The sequence below is a fragment of the Equus przewalskii genome, chromosome 4 (genome assembly GCF_037783145.1).
Source record: "Equus przewalskii isolate Varuska chromosome 4, EquPr2, whole genome shotgun sequence".
In the NCBI taxonomy this organism is placed as follows: Eukaryota; Metazoa; Chordata; class Mammalia; order Perissodactyla; family Equidae; genus Equus; species Equus przewalskii.
Genome location: NC_091834.1, coordinates 49,176,556 through 49,195,436, shown reverse-complemented (window position 1 = coordinate 49,195,436; position 18,881 = coordinate 49,176,556). Strand labels below are relative to the sequence as shown.

Sequence of the window (18,881 nt, the reverse complement as noted above, 5' to 3'; positions counted from 1 at the left end):
TGTTGAGCTGCTACTGTGTCCCAGACACTGTGCTAAGTTCTGGGAGTAGAGCTGTGAACAAAACAGACAAAAATCCTTGCTTATTTTTTCCAGCAGGAAAAGAGAAATTAAACAACATGTACAATAAGTAAATTATATATTATGGTATCAGCTGATAAGTGCTGTGGGGAAAAAGAAAGCATAGAGACTGGGTGTGCCAGTAGGGAGGTGGTGTTATAGAGGGGGTAATATTTGCACGAACTCTTTTTTAAAAAAAAAAAAAAGATTGGCACCAGAGCTAACATCTGTTGCCAATCTTTTTCTTTTCTTTTCCCCAAAGCCCCCCAGCACATAGTTATTTATTCTAGTCGGGAGTGTCTCTGGTTGTGCTATGTGGGTTGCCACCTCAGCATGGCCAGATGAGCGATGCCATGTCGGCGACCAGGATCCCAACTAGCGAAATCCTGGGCCACAAAAGCGGAGTGCGCGAACTTAACCACTTGGCCACGGGCCGGCCCCCTGAATGAACTCTTGATGAAGGGGAGGGAGTGGGCCACTGGGATATCTGTAGGAGGAGCATTTGGGGACTAGCCAGTATATAGGTCTAGAGACAGTATGGTGCCTGGTGTGGCTGGATCAGAGCGAGCACGGGAGAGAAGGGAGGTAATGAGGTTAGAGAGAGAATCAGGGGCTGCCTTGTGTAGGGCCTTGTAGGTACCGTAAGAACTTGGCTGAAAGTAACTGGGAACCATTGCAGGTTTTGAGCAGAGTGAGATGTTTTGACTTGGGTTTCCACAGATCACTCTACCAAATTGCATGATTCTCAGTGAGGGGGCGATTTTGCCTCCCGGGGACATTTGACAATGTCTAGAAATATTTTTTGTTGTCACTTCTCAGGGGGAAATTCTTATGGCATGTGGTAGGTAGAGGCCAAGGAAGCTGCTAAACACCCAAAAAGGCATAGGACTCCCCCCACAACCAACAATTATCCAGTTCAGGAATCAGTGGTACCAAGGTTGAAAACCCTAGAGGGAAAGACCTATATGCCAGTGATCTGACGACATGATGAAACTCTGAAAAACTCTATAGTTAGGTGCTATTTAAAAGGGTATATTATTGTATGTTTGACATTGAAGTCACAATATTTCCTAAATTTATATAAAACTAAGTATTGTTTGGGGAGAATTTTAATAATATACACTGAATTAAATAGAAAAAAAAGAAAATTTTCAATATACTTCCAAGATTCCTAAGTTCACTTTTATGGAGTTCCTGTCCAATAAATGAAAACAACGCATTTGCTTGTGTCTTAGTTTAAAATATGTACAATCCTTGAAAATAAAATCTGCACTTTAAAAATATTCAGAAATAACTATTTTTATCCAATACAAACAGAATTTCATTCTGAAGTTTTCTCTTCTTTCTTCCATGTTACTAAAATTGTTATATATGCTCTTTTCCAAAAGTAGGTTATATTTCTTGGATAAATCATTTTAAAGCATAACTAGAGACATAGTGTACATATCTATGAATTTCACAACCATGCAGTGAAAGCTTATTTAGATTATGTATGTTAATTTTCTTTCAGAGGAGGCTTTAAATATTTGGCAAAATAGAATTCTTTCAACTAAGTTGACATACAGGATATAATTAATGTCCTGGGGTAACAGAAACATGCAAGAGCCCAAATTATATGGAATACATGAGAGTTTGCCTTATTATTTAATAGCTCTTATGCTTTACCATTGGCTTTGTTCTGCCCTAAATCATTTTTCAGAATAAGATATGGTATGTATAGTAAATAGATAAATATATATATATACCCAAACTTGATTAAAAGAACCAACTAAAATTTCATGATAACAAGGCGTGTCGTAAAGCTGCCTGAAAAAAAGTACTGCCATTCAAAGAATTCTTTACAAACATTTAAAACAGCACATTAAAAATAATTATTTAAATTTTCAAGTCATGATTTGTAATTTTGTACATCAATAAACCTTCCTAAAATATATAAATCTGTGCTGTGTACCAACTTCTTAATAGATACTGAAGGCCTGGGAGATGGGAAATAATAACATATCTTAGTGGCATAGAAGAATGAGCCCAGGATCTTTCTTAAAACAATTTTGTTGATTTTAATCTGACCATTCTCTGGTCAGCTAGTGTGGAAAATGTTATTATAAATAAGTATTTTAATTATATTTTAGATGATGAAGTTTATAAACAATGACTTTGCCAGAGAGGTACTTTTATATTAATTTAGTTTTGTGAAATTTGCCAACTATTTGGTTTTTGCTACATGGCAGAAATTCCTATTCCATTTGGACAGCTGCTTGGTGAGCCATTATACAGGTTTTTCATCAAACGCTTATTCTAATCTGAAACAAATGAAATATACCAAAGTATTGCTAGTTCTTCCAGCAGTAGAAGGATACCAGCATTGTGGCACCAGTATTATGAACTCATTATTAAATATCTGTAAAAGAAAATTTTCGAGGTAATTAACCAAAACACAAACAAATCGACTGTATAGACCATTTGCAATTGTAGTATAAAAGACAAATCACTTAGATCACTTGTCTGAGCAGACTCCACTTCGCATGAAAGGCTGTGGACCTAAAATCCCCTCGCCAGGCTCGCTAGAAGATGAGACAAGGAAGGGAGTCTTCAGAAGGCCTCAGTTAAGATGCGCCAACGAGCAGCTGCCTCCCACTACTTATGTCTGGGGAGATTAGAAAAAGGTGACCCATAAAGGGAGGTGACGCAGACCTGGTGAATATCTATATGCAGGAGGAGGAGAAAACCAACCCTCAGCAAGCATAATTAAAGATCCAGAGTTGCCTGAGCAAACCTAGGAAAGCTGGGGCAGTGGAGGTCCTTAGAAACAACATGTACCTATTGAATTTGCTAGTCCAGAGTCAGACCAGAAGTTCCAGTTTTAGCATCCACTAGATAATAATGGCGAGTAGTGCGCACCTTTCTACCATGCTAGGCTCCAAACACACCAAACTACATTCATTGCTTCCCGAGACTACTGCTTTCTCTCAGTTCACTCCAGGCAATTTGCAAATGCAGTGTCCTCCCCAAGAGCACAGCCACTCCCTCTGGCCTTCCTAATTTTATCACTAGAGCAGGTACCATCCCATTTATTGTTGTATTCTATCAATAGCCTAATGCAAGTACAGAATAAGCTGTATCAGATGGGATGCTTTTGGCTCCAAGGAACTTCTAAGCTCAACTCAAACTGGCACATCAATTAGAACGTTTATTATCTCATATACCAAGAAGTTCAGAGGTTGTGAAAGCCTGAGTCTTACCATCTCAATGATTCTCTGGGTTCTGCTTTTCTCTAAATGTTGGATGCATCTTCAAGTTGGTAGGATGGTTCCTAGCTTCATATCCAGGCAAGAAAACATCCAAATTCAGAAATAAGGGATGTCTCTTCTAGCCCTGTCTTTTTGGAGTAAGGAAACCTCTCACAGAAGCCTCCCAGCAGATGTTTCTCCTATGTCTCTATTACCACAATTGGGTTATGTGTCCATTCATTGACTAGCCACTCACAAGGAGGATGGGATTCTCCTGATTGGCTTGGAGAGTTCAGTATCTACCCCCTGGAACCAGGGATAGGCCCACCTACTTGAGTAAAAAGGAGGGGAAGTATGTACCAAAACCCAGTCCTAGATTCTGCTGGATAGGTTAAAGGAGAGAATGGATATTGAGTGGACAACCAATAATGTCCAGTACATACACCTCAACAAAATTGTTGATTGAATAAATGAATAAACAAAAAAGATGTGTCCATTTTATTTTACTACTTTGTGCCTTAGTTGTTCCTAAATAGAGGGTAGTCTAAGATATTCACCAATGTAAGAATAATGCTGGTCACAAATGCAGATCATTGTTAACAAAATGTTACAATTCTAAATATTTATAGTCCTATATCAATGTTGATGTTTTTCACCACAATTCACCATACTATTTTCTACTGGCATAACAGCTTCTTGGTGGTCAACCTAGAGTGGTCAACTAATCTAGATTTTAAAGGAAACTAATCATCAAAATTTACATGTGAATTTTGATGAAGTTCTATCATAGCTAGTATGCCCATTCATGGAATGTAAATCCTCAGGCAACTTAGCAACTAGTCAATTATTGATCAAAAGGAAAACTCACATTAGCTTATTGACTTATCCCATGACCACTTAAAATTTATTTTGGGTATGATGTCCTTTCAGTATTATATGGATTAAATAAGTCTATTTTTTAAAGAATAAAGTTAAGTGATGGTAATTTTGGAAATAACATAGTTAATTTATTGAACGTAAATAGCCAAGCACAAGAAGAGAATTCAGCCTCATGTCACATCCCTTCCCCACCAACCCCCCTTCAAAAACAAAAGGAAGTAAAATAGTTGACAGCATTTGCGATCTCTTCTTATGTACATGATGCATCTATAAGACAATTGCATGAAAATTCAATGACTAATAGAGGTGGGATGGAGTCCACTACCAGAAAGCCAAAAAAATTACAAAATCTCTAATTATACATCTCCCTTTAGACATATTGTGACCATTTGTACATGTTCTTTCCTTCAAAATCCAACTCCACTGAACACCACAAGGAGCTCACATGAAAAACAAGGATGCGTCACTTTTGCCATGCTTGATGATTTCCATCTTTTTCTAATCAGAAGTGGCACACTGTGACCCAGGATAATTTCTGGCAGAGTGTTTAAAAGAGTTGTGAACTTGTATGCCCATAAGTGGTGCATGCACTTTCCATTTCAGTTGTTAGCTGACTGGGGCCTTGAAGGTTTTCGTGTTTGTTCTCCAAGAAATTATTTCAAGTTTATAAGACTCATGCTTACACTTAATACTAGAAGCACTTTCATTTTCCACTTAGTTAAACAACAACAAAAACCCCCCTGAAAATGCAATGTAACATTGAAATACTTTCATAAACATGGCTGCTTAAAGATTCAATGCTGTGAATGTGGACTACTGCTTGACGAGAAGACTACTGCTGAAAATTCAAATTTATTTTTGAATCAGCTAGTGCTTGAAAGTCTAAATTCAAAATATTAGGATTGGATTATCAGTTTATAATGGACAAAATACAAGCTGTTGGAAAGGGAAATTTTTGAAAATTGAGAATAATTTACTGACTACTGAACTGTAATGACTGTTTGGGTTTGGATTTTAGTTCAGTCCTGCTCTTCGACCTGAAGAGAACTTGGGGCCCCAGTCAGGCCCCATTATGGGGAGCTGGTGAGAGGACAGTGCCTCCTAAACCCTAGCCTCTGAGAGAAGCTTCAAGGGCTACATTCAGTGACCTCAAGGAGTGTCCCCACAGTTGGAGACATGGTGGCTTAGTGCCTGGCACTTTCTGAGAAGCTGGATCAGTCTGGGTAGCAACTAGGAGGTAACCAAGCCCCTTGGCCTCTGATAGTGGGACGAAGGTTGTGACTTCTGGGAACTGCATGCAGGACCATTGGAACAATGGGGATCTGGGGCACTTTGCGAAGCATCCTGCCCAAGAAGGTAGTTTTCCATGGCTGGGAGACCCTCAGTTGTAAGTACCACCAGGATAAAAGGGGAGGGGAGGTCAGGAGTGGCCAGCGAAGAGGAATGAGAGTTGGAGAAACTTCACAAGGGAGCTTCTGAATAACACATTAAGAGAAAAAAGTCAACTCTGAACATCTGTTAGTACCAGAGGGTGCAAATCAAATAAAACCTTTGTTTCTCCCTCGCCTTTCCTCTACCTCCACACCTTCCCATTCCATACCAACCCTGGAGAAGGCTGGGGTGGAGGTGAGAGAGAAAGAAAACGACTAACCACACCTCCCTAGCTAATAAAGATGGCAGGTGGCCATCAGCCGTTAGCTGTAGCTGGAGAAGGGAGGGGAGGTAGGGGGATGTCTCATTTATGAATCAAGATTGAAAGTTGATAAATGGATTTGCCTAGACATTCTCAGTTCTGAACTGGAACTACGACTATGACTCAAATGGACTGTAAGATTTGAGCTACATAAGAGAGCTGAGAACTATCACGAGATGGACGAAGTTTTCTTCCAGAACTCTGGGAAGGAGTAGCCTCCACTGAGCAGTTTTGACAGCACATGAAAGATAAAAGTCAAGTTGAAGTCTGATCACAGCTCACAAATTGTGCTATTCAATATACTAATTTAAATATATATGTTTCTTACCTAAATTTAAATTGGGAGCATAAATATTAACACTTTTAAAGATTAGCTCTATTAAAAACATGAAATTAAGATAGTAATTTAATTATAGAGCTACTTAAAGATAAAATATAATACTACCTTGTTATGATGTAGCCATAAGTATTTTAATTTTTTAAACCTAGAAAGATCAATGACCTCTGTCAGTTCCCTGGAAAGGAAAAAAAAAAGTGAACATTAGCAACGATTAATTCACCCGGTAAGGCGGGTTATATAGTATGACTTTGGTGTAACTGGAAAGGCCTCTCTCTTTGTCCTTTCAAAATTGTTGGCACACTTACGTGCTCATTTCCGAAATCATTAAAACTTCATTCATTTGGATTAAGACTTTTGTCAGCCCATTAAAGCAAATACTTAAAGGGGATCATTTTTTCACGTTAGTGGAAGTTTACACCTCATTATGACTGAATGTATTGGGACCTCAATTAAAAAATGATCTTACTGGGGAGAGAGTGGAGGGAAAAAAGTAAGCGCAGAACATACTGGACTTTCAAGTACTTTTGGGAAACATCATTTGCTCCTGTTTCATGTCCGCAGACTTCTGGCTTTGACATTGTCCAGACTGGATTTAAGACATGGAAATTTTGGTTCCCCAAGAGACAGAGACTGGGTAAAGGGTTTTCTTCTGCCTTTGTTGTTTATTAAATATGGGGTCAAAATATTGCCCATTCTTTTTGAACTTGCAGGACTCTAGCTGCCCAAGCAGTCCTGAGCCTTTTTATTGAAGTAGCTCACCCAACAAAGGGACAGACAAGGGGTGGGAGGAGAGCTGTCAGCAAAGAGGGTAAAGCCTCTGAGGGTAGCTGGCCCTTTGACTGCTGTGGGCTGGAATATTCAGATCTCTTTTATTTCTCAGGGCGGGAATCATGGGCTTGGAGCAGATATGTATATATCTATGCTTCCACTTATCAAACACTTACAGAACATGCACTCTGTGCCAGGCCCTTCTCTAAGCACTTTAAAAATGCTAATGTTAATGAATATTACGTATGTTAACTCATTTGTGGCAACATCCTTTCACAGTCATTTTTAACCTTGGGATACGGAGGGACTAACATTTTTCTAATTTTTATGAAAGCAAACATTTTTTAAATGATGCAAACAACATTTCTAAACAAGAGAAACGTTTCCTACCAATTTTTATATTGAAAAACTTCAAACAGAGAAGTTGAAGGACTAGTACAATGAATGCTTGCACAGCTCTCCTAATTTCTAACACTTCGCCACACTCAGGCTCATTCTCTGTCCATCTAGTACATCTATTTATGGTTGATGATTTTCTTGGTGCATCATTTGAAAATAAGTTGCAGGCATTATTGCAGTGCCTACACTCCTAAATACTTCATGTGCACATCCCTCAAATCAGGACATTCTCCTGCACAACCACAATGCCCTTATCACACCTAAGAAAATGAAATAGAATTCAATAATACCATCTAATATACTTTCATATTCGGATTGTCCCTGTTGCCCCTACATTTCTTTGATAGTTTGTTTTTTTAAATCCTGAATGCCATCAATTCCTGCCTTGCATTTTCAGTTGGTATAGCTCGTTAGTCTTCTTAAACTTAGAATAGTCACCTTCTCTCTTTTTTTTCCCTTAACACTGACTTTTGGGAGAGTCCAGGACAGTTGTCTGATGGAATGTCTTACATTCTTTTTTTTTTTTTTTGAGGAAGATTAGCTCTGAGCTAACTACTGCCAGTCCTCCTCTTTTTTGCTGAGAAAGCCTGGTCCTGAGCTAACATTCATGCCCATCCTCCTCTACTTTATATGTGGGATGCCTACCACAGCATGGCCTGCCAAGTGGTGCCATATCCGCACCCGGGATCCGAACCGGCGAACCCCGGGCCACCGAGAAGCAGAACGTGCGAACTTAACCGGTGTGCCACCAGGCCAGCCCCTGTCTCACATTCTTGATTTGTCTGACTGCTTCCTCATGATGAAATTCAAGGTAGATCATTTTTCACTTACAAAGGTCGTAATTGCTACATCACATCAGGAGGCAATGATGCCACTTGGTCCCAGTCTTAGTGAAGCTAAGTTCAGTCATTTGGTTAAGGCTGTATCTCCATTGTACAAGCACAGATTTAATCATGGAAAAGTAACATGTGGGGCAGAACTCTGAGACTACTTGTATATCTTGTTCCCCCAAAACTATTTATTCAATGGCTTTGGCTTCGATTGATGTTCCTTACCTGAATCAGTAGATTTGGGAATATAAAATGGTGATTTTCTAATGCTCTCATTCTTTTTACATTCATTAGCTGATATTCTGTAAGGAACATTTGCCCCTCCCCTTTCTTTCTCTCATTCACTCTCTTCCCCATCCTTCTTTGATTTGAAGAGTTTTTTCTTAATCCTTTTTCAATCTTTTTTTTTTCTTGAATTCTCAAATTATCCCAAACAGAAGACTTTTCAAGCAGACTACCTCATCCTTTTGACATGCACCACTAGTCTTTGAGCACGTCCCTAGCACAGCAAAATATTCCAGGCTTCTCCAAAGCAACTTCTAACAGGAGATTTGCACACATAATGCCTTCTCACGCCTCAGTGCAGACACGTAGCCTATTTCTGGGAAGAAGCATTGGACCCTGGTGCGTCTACTCTATTGCATTAGGCAATAATAATAGTAGGTTAGCTTCATCTGTTCCCATGAAACATAAAACAATCATTACATCGTAGGAGAGAAACTCAAACCCCACTTAGAAAAGTTATTTTAATACATTAATACTTGAAAATATCAACTGTGTCAAATTATTGTCATTAATTTTCTTGTACTAGTAGTATTGATGCTGAATTTTCAGCTATTCGATAATGTAACAAAGTGATTCATTTTTAAGAGGACTTTAACTCAAGTCAGGAGGGTTGATTCAGCCCATAAACCTGTCCTAAGTCAATAATGGGCTGTTACATTTAAGGTGAGGTCAGCAGAAGACAATGAGAGGAAATTCCACTACTAATGATGGCAATGACTTGTGCTGACAATAATCTGTCAACACTGTTGTCACAGTATATGTTCTCTGTGATTACTCAAGGAGACATTGATAACATGCTTTCCATTTTCCAAGTTCAACAGAGATTTAGGAAAATAACTATTTACGCAGTTTATTGGCATCTGGAGTGAAAACATTTTTTTGGTACCCAGATGGATTAAATGCTAACTTAGTATTCTTAGGATATAAAATGCATTGTCCTTTAGTTGAGAAGACCACTAATTACCCTCTGTCAGAGGATCAATATTTCTCATTTTTTCTAGAGTTTTAAAGCTTTTCTTATCGTTCTCTGCTTACCCTTATGATCAATAACATACAGTTGTTAAAATCATGAAAGGCTTAGAGATTCAATCTTTAGACCACACGAACTATTTGTTTATCATTATAGTAAAACTAATTGATCTATAGAAAGTTTCAGAACATGACCTTAAGGTGTGTCAGAATTATCTACCCCACCTGTTCCATTCTAAAATATGTATTTTCAAAAACCTTAAATTGATCAGCTATTTATTTTCTTAGTACCAAGAGATTCAGGACCATTATAAAAATAAATATTTTTCTCTGCACTAATAAACTAAAAATAAATATTTATATATAACAACAGAAATATATTTATTAATAAATGATTTCCTGAAATCACCAGAGAGAGAGTGACTAATATCATTGATAAAGTAGGACCTTTTCTTTAAAAAGTAGCTGGGTTCCAAAGATTACATATGAGTAGAAATATGTCAAGCCTATATTAAAATAATACATAGAATTCACAGAGATTAAAAAGCAAGAAGTGGGGGGAAAGAAGAGTAGGAATAGGTCATTGTTATTGAAATGTAAACTGTGGCTGCACAGGTGTCACGTGGCCAGTGAAAACTGTGGTGTCAAAGTCCAGCCCAACTCATCACTTCCTCTTACATCTGAGCTCTATCTCAGGCACCGTGAGTGCTCTGCAGCAGAAGAACCCACTTTGCTGTCTGCCACCTTGGGAAGTTGAGTGGTATTAAAGGGGGTTGCTACATGAGAGAGAGGTCCTCCTGCCTTTCAGTAAAATTAGGATAGTGGCTGTTAGCTAGTGGTTATAACACGGTAGGAGTTGTTATTATTATAGCATAGGGGTATCATGAGTCATTAGTCTCTAATAGTAATAATATTGACTGTCCTGACACTCATTGAGTGTTTACTGTATACCAGGCCCTCCCCTACCTTCTACTAACTCATCTAATCTTCACAATAACCCTGTGAAGCAGGTCATATTGTTATTGCAGGCAACAGGGTTGCCACATAAAATACAGAATATCCAGTTACATGTGAATTTCAGAGAAACAACAAATGTCCTAATGTGATATGGGACATATTTATACTAAAAAAAAAAGAAATTATATTCATTTGTTTCTCCGAATTTACATGTAACTGGACATTCTCTATTTTTATTTGCTAAACCTGAGAACCCTGACAGGGAGGTTTATGACAAGCCCAAGATCACTCAACAAGAAGAGAAAGAGCTGGGATTCAAACTCAGCCTGGCTTCATAATCTTTGTTTTATCCATGTCAATATCGTGCCTCTCCAGTAGAAACTGGTGACGTCAATGAGTGCTAAAGTAATTAGAGCGTGGTACTGGCCTCTCCAGTCCTTGAGGGGGAAAACAATGGAAAAGAACATTTGAAATCTATGAAACATTGTAATATGATGCTCTTCTATTTCTTACATAGAGTACACTTACTTTTGAGAAAGGAACAGCTCAAAGACATCAGCATCCCTCTTGTGGCCACATATCTTTAGTTGATCTTCAACTGCCTGATAACATATAATTAATCTGTCAAGCCACATTCCACTGAGCAAAAATACTGAGACATTTGCAGTCAATAACAATAACGTCTACCAGAAGATCAAAAGAAAGGTGAATATGAAGGCAGCCACTCTAAACTGATAAATTCCAACACTACAATTATATATTATTTAATCATTTTTGTGGTTGAATTTCATTATCCTTAATCCTGGGCACAGATGTATAAATAATTTTTAATCAAAAAGAAAAAATGTGTATGTGTACTTATACACTAAAATCAAGTTTTCAATTCAATTACCAGAATAATTTGGTTTTTAAATGTTTTTAAATGTTCCTTTGAACACCAAGAATTCATATTTGGTAGATTTTCAATATTTACAGAAAGCACTCAGTATCCAGGTTGGAGGTAGAGGGAGCAGGATATGATGTACCTTATCATTCAGGAGCTTGGCAGCTTGTAAGTTCTCAATAAATGTCAGGCAAATGAATGGAAGAGTAAGTAAATATCATTTCCCTTTCTTTGCAAAGGAACAATGTCTTCATTTTTCCTGAGTTACTATACTTGCATCATGGGAAGTTTTGGTGGAGAAGCAGCGATTTTTATTCCCATAGGCTTTGTTTTGAAAATACAAATCCAGCAACAGTTATTTAAGTGGTTTGCTTTTTCTTCTTAAAGCTCCTTTGCTAAATTACAAAATAACATTTAAGGCCACATGGCCTAAGATGATATGGAAAAAATAAAGCCCATCTATAATTTGCCATGAAAGGTAAAGCTAACAAGACACAAGGAAAGTGGAAAGTGTAATTGTTGCACTTCTGAAATCTGACAAACATTGTAATTATCAGAGTCAAAACAATCACCAAACTTGAGCTGGGATTTGTTGTGGATGGTGAGGTTGTAATGTCAGCAAGTGATTTATGAAATTTTAGCAATGGTTTTGTTGTTCAGCAGAGGACTTTAAGAAGAGTGAGATTTAATGGGATGAACAAATATCTAAAGAGAGGAAGGCAGATATGCAGGGATGGAGAGCAGCTGCTAATTTCTATCCCAAACTTCCTTCGTTACCTTGTTACACAAGCTGGATCTTGGGGTTTGGAGACTCCATTGGCTCAGGTGTGGGCATTCCATCAGGGTATTTTGTGACCCTGATAAGCTAGCTGAATCTGGGACTTGGGAAAACCCATAGATCAGACTTAGGCATCTGCATCTGGGTATTTGAACTTAAACATCTAAACTATCAGCTTCTACTACACACAGTCAGTCACAACTTTGCCAAAGTGTTTGGGAAGTGAAAGCCCAGCCAAAGTAGAATTAAAATTTTGCAGCTATCTGTTAAAATTATAAGTGTGCTTTTAACTTGATCCTGCCATTCCACATCTAGCACTCAGAAATACACCAGTACATACACAGACATACAAAATGTGAATATTATTGCTTATTTCAGCATACATTGTCTGTAGCTGTGAAATATGCCCCAATAATTGGAATATGGGTTAAATTAGGATGTAACTTCACAATAGAATACTGTGCAGTAGCTTAAAAATATGGAGAGATGGATATCTGTACATATAAAGATATCCAAAATATATTTCTAAGTAAAAATGCCATTGGCAGTATAATACATGTAAATGTAACAATATTTTTGTTACCAATGACGTATATATGCACACACTCCAAATTGTTAACTAAAGTTATCACTTGAGATCATGGGGCAGTTTCACTTTCTAAGCAATATATTTGTGCTTGTGTGTGAGGGAGATTGTCGCTGAGCTAACATTTGTGCCAATCTTCCTCTATTTTACATGGGATGCCGCCACAGCTTGTCTTGACAAGCAGTGCTATGTCCACACCTGGGATCCGAACCTGCGAACCCCAAGCGCCAAAGTGGAGCACGGGAACCTAACCAGTATGCCACCAGGCCCACTATAATACATTTTTAAATAATGTTTGAATATTATATAATATGCATACATTAATTTAGTAATCAGAAATTAGTGTACCTTTTGAAAATTTTAGCCATGAAATGAATATTTAAGAATTTAAGTCAAATTTTGAAAATTAAGAGATGAAAAGGGAAATTGAAACTATCAGCATACTATGTAAATCACTGGTGCAATTAATTATTTATTTACACAGTTTTTTATCATTGTATGTTTCTTTCCAACCAAAAATTTCGTGTGACTCTGGTAACAAATATTAATGTCAAAGTGCCGAAGAACACAAAAACGTGCCAAGAAGTTTCAGGTTTCAGTGACTCTGTGGTGGAGGAGTTCCAGTTCCCAGTGAACACACAACTTCACTAGAAGCAGAGACCTTTCATCTAAAGAAGCACAACAACCATTCTTTCCTTGAACTGTTTTTTCTATTGTGGTAAAATATACATAATATAGAATTTACTATTTTAAGTGTACAGTTCTGTGGCATTAAGTACATTTACAATGTTGTGCGACCATCACCACCATCCATTTCCAGAATGTTTTCATCTTCCCCAAATGAAACTCTGTACCCATTAAACACTAACTTGCCATTTCCCCCCTCCCCTTTCCCTAGCAACCACCCTTCTATGTTCTGTCTTTATAATTTTGACTACTCTATATAACTCATATAAATGGAATCATACATTTGTCCTTTTGTGACTAGCTTATTTCACTTAGCATAACGTCTTCAAGAATCATCCATGTTGTAGCATGTGTCAGAATTTCCTTCTTTTTTTACGGCGAATACTATTTCATTGTATGTATATATCACATTTGGTTTTTCCATGTATCCATTGATGGACACTTGGATAGCTTCCACCTTTTGTGTTTTGTGAATAAGGCTGCTATGAACATGGGTGTACAAATATCTGTTTGAGTCCCTGCTTTCACTTTGTTTAAGTGTATACTCAGAAGTGGAATTGCTGGATCATAAGGTAACTCTATGTTTATTTTTTGAGAAATCACCATACCATTTTCCACAGCAGCTGCACACAACAGCATTCTTTACAATGAGCATTTTTTAAACAGTGGGTCCGAACAGATCATTCAGTCACTTATTGAGCCACAAACTACTGAGTGCTTAGTTCAGGCTGTGACTAGTTTAGTCTGTGACTAGCTAGTAAATATAGCAATAAATGAGGTAAGGTGCCTGCTCTCTATGAGCAAACCTTTCAGTAGGAGAAGTAAGGGATGTATGATGCTGTAAAAGAAGGTCGCAAGCGTTCAGGGCTATGAGAAGGGAAAATATGCTTTGGTGAATTCAAAGGAAGAAGAAATTACTATCAGCCTGGGAACTCTGAGAAGATTTCAGAGCCGGATTGACAGTTGGGCTGGGCCTGAAAGGATGGGGAGAAATTAGAAACAGAATATTGACAGATGGATGGATGATTTAGTCCGAGGGGAGTGAGTACACAGAAGAGAAGGCGGGGAGAAAGCGTGGGGTGTGTAGGCTGTACAGACTGTGGCTGCAGTGAAAGACAGGTGGAAGGCAACTGTGAAAAATAAATTAAGAAAGGTGAATTGGAGCCATATTATTTGTGCCAACTCTGAAATTTAGGCTCAGAAGAGTGCACTTAATGTTCAGACAAAACTTTTATAGGCCCTGAGAACTCTAACTCAAAATTACATATTTTATGTAATCTGTAATTTAAAATTAATTTTATATGATATATACATATATATGCACATATATGTATACTAACTACATGGTAAAATCAGTGCAAGAAACTCCAACAAAGTTCTGATTTTTCTCATTACAATTACATCAGAGCTTTTAAGCCACATCCAACATCAAGTGATTTTAAAGACATTTTTCCTCCTTCTTTTTTGGTGCCCTGGCTTTGTTGGTACTGTAGGAGAATGGGCTTAATAACTATTGGGTAACTCAGCATTGGACTCAATCCTGGGGCAATAGGTATTACAGGATTTTTAAACTGCGGAAAAGATGTGGCAAAGCGAGGCGTCAGGAAGCTGACTCCAGCCACAACATGTATGATGGCCTGAGGTGCTGAGGGAACTGCAGGCAGGAAGCAAGGCTGCCTCTGGAAAATCAGAGCAAGAGCTGTTGAGCCTGCCCCAGGATCGTGGCAAGAGGGAATGAGCAGTGAACAGATGTGGCATGCAGTGTGCAGAGAGAACTGATGGGAACTGGCAAGAAACAGGAGGCTGGGGCTGGCTCCGTGGCTGAGTGGTTAAGTTCGCTCACTCCGCTCTGGCGGCCCAGGGTTCGGATCCTGGGTGCGGACATGGCACCGCTGGTCAGGCCACGTTGAGGCGGCGTCCCACATCCCACAACTAGAAGGACCTGCAACGAAGATATACAACTGTGTACGGGGGGCGGTTGGGGAGATAAACAGAAAAAAAAAAAAAGATTGGCAACAGTTGTTAGCCCAGGTGCCAATCTTTAAGAAAAAAAAAGAAACTGGAGGCAGAGAACAAGGGCAGGCAAAGTCACGGGGGAGGATGAAAAATGCGATGACTTGATGATGAGAAAGGTGACTGGAAGGGAAGATGACTTTGAGAAATGCTGAAATTGAGACGCTGGTGGGACACGCCGGTCAAGGTGCAGAAAGCTGCAAGTGGGAAAGCAAGTCTCACCAGGCGTGTCAGGGTGGGGCTGTGCAGCCGGGTGAGTCAGGTCAGCGCAGAGGAGAGAGTGGGACCCAGGTAAGATCTTCGTGAAGTGTCTACATTTAGAAAGGGGAAGCGGAAACCAAGCTGGGAAAGGAGACAGGGGAGGGATGGTCGTAAAATTAGGAGGAGACACACAAGGACAGTGGGAGAGAGCAGATTTCCAGAAGGTGGAATCTGAATCTGCAGTGTTGCTTGGGCGTTAGAGGAGATTACTCAAAAACGCTGTTGAATTTGGAAGGCAATTTCAGTTGCCTGATCAGGGGGAAAAGTCAGATTTCAAATTAACTGACAAAACAGGAAAATAAAAACAATCCAACACAGTGTTGGGGTGTGGACAGTTCTAGTGTGGGGAGATTAGAGCAGCTCTCTCCACTGCCGGATGCCTTAGGATCCAGATAAAACAGAAAAAAGTCTTTGAAAATTGTGAGACTATTAAATCCCAGAAGAATGAAGTCTGTATTAAAGTCTATAGAAAAAAATATCCTCTCTTTGACGATTTATGTACTGCAATGACCGATAAATTCCTATACCCGCACGCAACACGCATGCTCCCAGGTTAGCCGGGACTCGGTGTGAATAACCTTGAGTTCATTACAGCGCTCTCAGCCTATTAATCATCGCCGCCCCAAGCCTTTCCAGACAAGTCCGAGAACCCTAGAACACTTTGCTAGCTCCTATGCTGCACAATTCTGACATTTTTTCCCACTCAAGTATTCTTTAAACCTTTATCTTAACTGCCCTCAACTCTGCTTGTATTGTTCGTCGAAGAAACTTTCCTCCTCAGTGTCAATGTGCACTTTAAGGGAAAATTTCAGGGTTATACATATCTATCGTTGAGTCAAAATTCCAAATTTATGGCTTTATTACCTAATCTCTAAACTGCCAGAGTTGTACATGCAGCAGAGGCTAAGTGAGAAAAGGTCCGTATAAGGCTGTCAGTGTGGATCAGGGGCAGCCCCAAACACCACCCAAGAGACAGACTTCTGGCCCCAGCGGAGGGTCGGGGTCCGCTGCGGTTCCACCCTTTCCTGCCCTAACCCCAGGGGCCGCCTCCTGCGGGCTGGCGTCTTGGGTCAGGGACCCTGAGGGCTCCTGGTCTGGGGAAGAGGGCGCGGCTTACCCTGCGGCTGATCTCCAGAGCAGCTGCCGACGCCCTCGCTGAACCCTTCTCGTGTCGGAAGGCGCGGGGCAAATGGTTCGGGTCCCAGGTCATCAGGACCCCGGGGCCGCCAGCGTCACCTGTCATCGACCCAGCCTGGGCCGCGGCTCATTGTTCTTATGTTACAAACAGTTACCGCAAACTCGCCGACTAAAAGCCAATCCAGACCAGCGAAGATTTGAAGCTCAACCCTGACTTCTGTGACGTTTGCACGGGTGGCCCTGCACCCGCCGTGTCGTCCCTCGGACGCGCTTGCGTTTCCCCTGCGCGGGGTGTGGCGGGCCGTGAATGCCAGTGATGGGGTCACCAGCTATGCCAGAGTGGGTCAGAGGACCCCAGCGGCAGTAACCCAGTAACAATCATTTCTCTGATTTGAGATCTAAATATCAGAAAATTTGGGTTTCTGAAAATTAGATGTCTCTGGCGACCAGGGTCCACATGTAGAGGGTGGGAGTGAAGCAGTGACCTGCGGAGTCCTAGCGGAGCTTGGGGCCAAAGGGAAAAAATGAGCACTGCTGATCCTGTCTTTATTTAAAATTTTGGCATTGTGTTCATCATGGATGCTTTTGCATTACTTTTGATTTTCTAAAATAAAAGAAAGTATTGCATAAAATATAAATTTTGACTGGTGAGTTTTGGGTGTCCATTAAATTTTTGTACTAAGGCCAATGCCTCACTTGGCTCACCCTAGACCCAGTCCTGGCATGGAGATAAAGGAGGTGGCATCAAGAAACACCAAGATTCCAGGTGCGCAGAAAAATACAACTCTTTGCTGACCTTATTGGCCAAGAATAAGTACATATTGGTTCAGTAGCTGAGAAGTCCTTCTTCTGGCAGAAAATGGGTAAGTTGAGCCACTATTTGGCCAGTCTTTTCCAATCTTGAAGGCTTTTTTCTAAATTGATGTATCCCCTAGTTCTATTGGAACCTGTTGCATAGACGAATGATCTTAGTTTGATGAGCTTGGTTCCCTTTAGCCTGGGAAAGTTTAGAGGCAGGATTCTGAGTATGCCATCAGCCATCTTCTGCCAGGGCCTAACACATTGCATTCCGTAAATGTTGATTCAGTTGGAATAAGTTGGTTTCTTGAGTCCAAATTTGAATTTGAAATCTCAGAATTAAATGTAGCTTTTTGAAATGGGTCAGGCTCAGGCTACTTGTATTACAAAAAGTGCTGATGTTAGAATGAAGCATTAAAAAATGTCTCAGTGGAGAAATCAAGCACATGCTATTTTAGTACGTCTAAAAAGTATTTACAGCCCAGCCCTGGTGGCCTAGTGGTTAAGTTCCATGTGCTCTGCTTCAGTGACTGGGGTTCGATTCCTGGGTGCAGACCTATGCCACTTGTTTGTCAGTGGCCATGCTGTGACAGTGACCCACATACAAAAAGAGGAAGATTGGCAGCTGATGTTAGCTTAGGGCAAATCTTCCTTACCAAAAAAAAAAAAAAAAAAGGAAACAAGGGCCTGGCCTGGTAGCATAGTGGTTAAGTTTACATGCTCCACTTCGGCAGCCTGGGATTTGCCAGTTCAGGTCCTGGGCAAGGACCTACACACTATTTATCAAGCCATGCTGTGGAGGGCAGCCTATGTATAAAATAGAGGAAGATGGGCACAGATGTTAGCTCAGGGCCAATCTTCCTCAGCAAAAAGAGGAGGATAGGCAGCAGATGTTAGCTCAGAGCTAATCCTCCTCAAAAAAAAAGTATTTGGGCCTGGTGGATGTGGGTAGGTAAAAATCCTCCAAGTTATCGTGGAAGGAGTAATCATCTGAGAACTATTGTTTAAATGGTTTTTATATCAGAAATAAAAATCAGTTGAGAGGAATGGTCCACTAAGACAATGTATAAAATAATTTACTGACCTCTTGTCTCCCATTTTTGCTGCTACTGTATGTTATAGCATTTCAGATATCATTCATGAATATACTACATAGAAAAATGGAAATGCATACTACTACTTCAATGTTGCACAATACACAAACGTGAGTTTTGGAACCCTATGCAAAATACTTTTAGAGAGCATCTTACAGAAGTAACCTACTAACCAGTTAATGTCTACTAAAAAACAAATTGAAAAATTTTATCCTCGATTTAGTGTTTAAATCTTTTTAC

The 18,881-nt window shown here is 39.7% G+C and overlaps 1 protein-coding gene across 1 annotated transcript in view; it reads right to left on the bottom strand.

Annotated features, from left to right (window-relative positions):
- Positions 1-16,982, bottom strand: part of LRRC72 (leucine rich repeat containing 72) — a 38,761-nt gene extending 21,779 nt beyond the window's left edge. The window contains exons 1-3 of the mRNA XM_070615822.1: positions 16,730-16,982; positions 10,933-11,006; positions 6,302-6,371 (exon numbers count right to left, since the gene is read on the bottom strand). Coding sequence (XP_070471923.1) covers positions 6,302-6,371; positions 10,933-11,006; positions 16,730-16,855 — 270 coding nt within the window. The 5' untranslated portion in view covers positions 16,856-16,982. The remainder of the gene's footprint in view (positions 1-6,301; positions 6,372-10,932; positions 11,007-16,729) is intronic.
- Between the last annotated feature and the right edge of the window lie 1,899 nt (positions 16,983-18,881).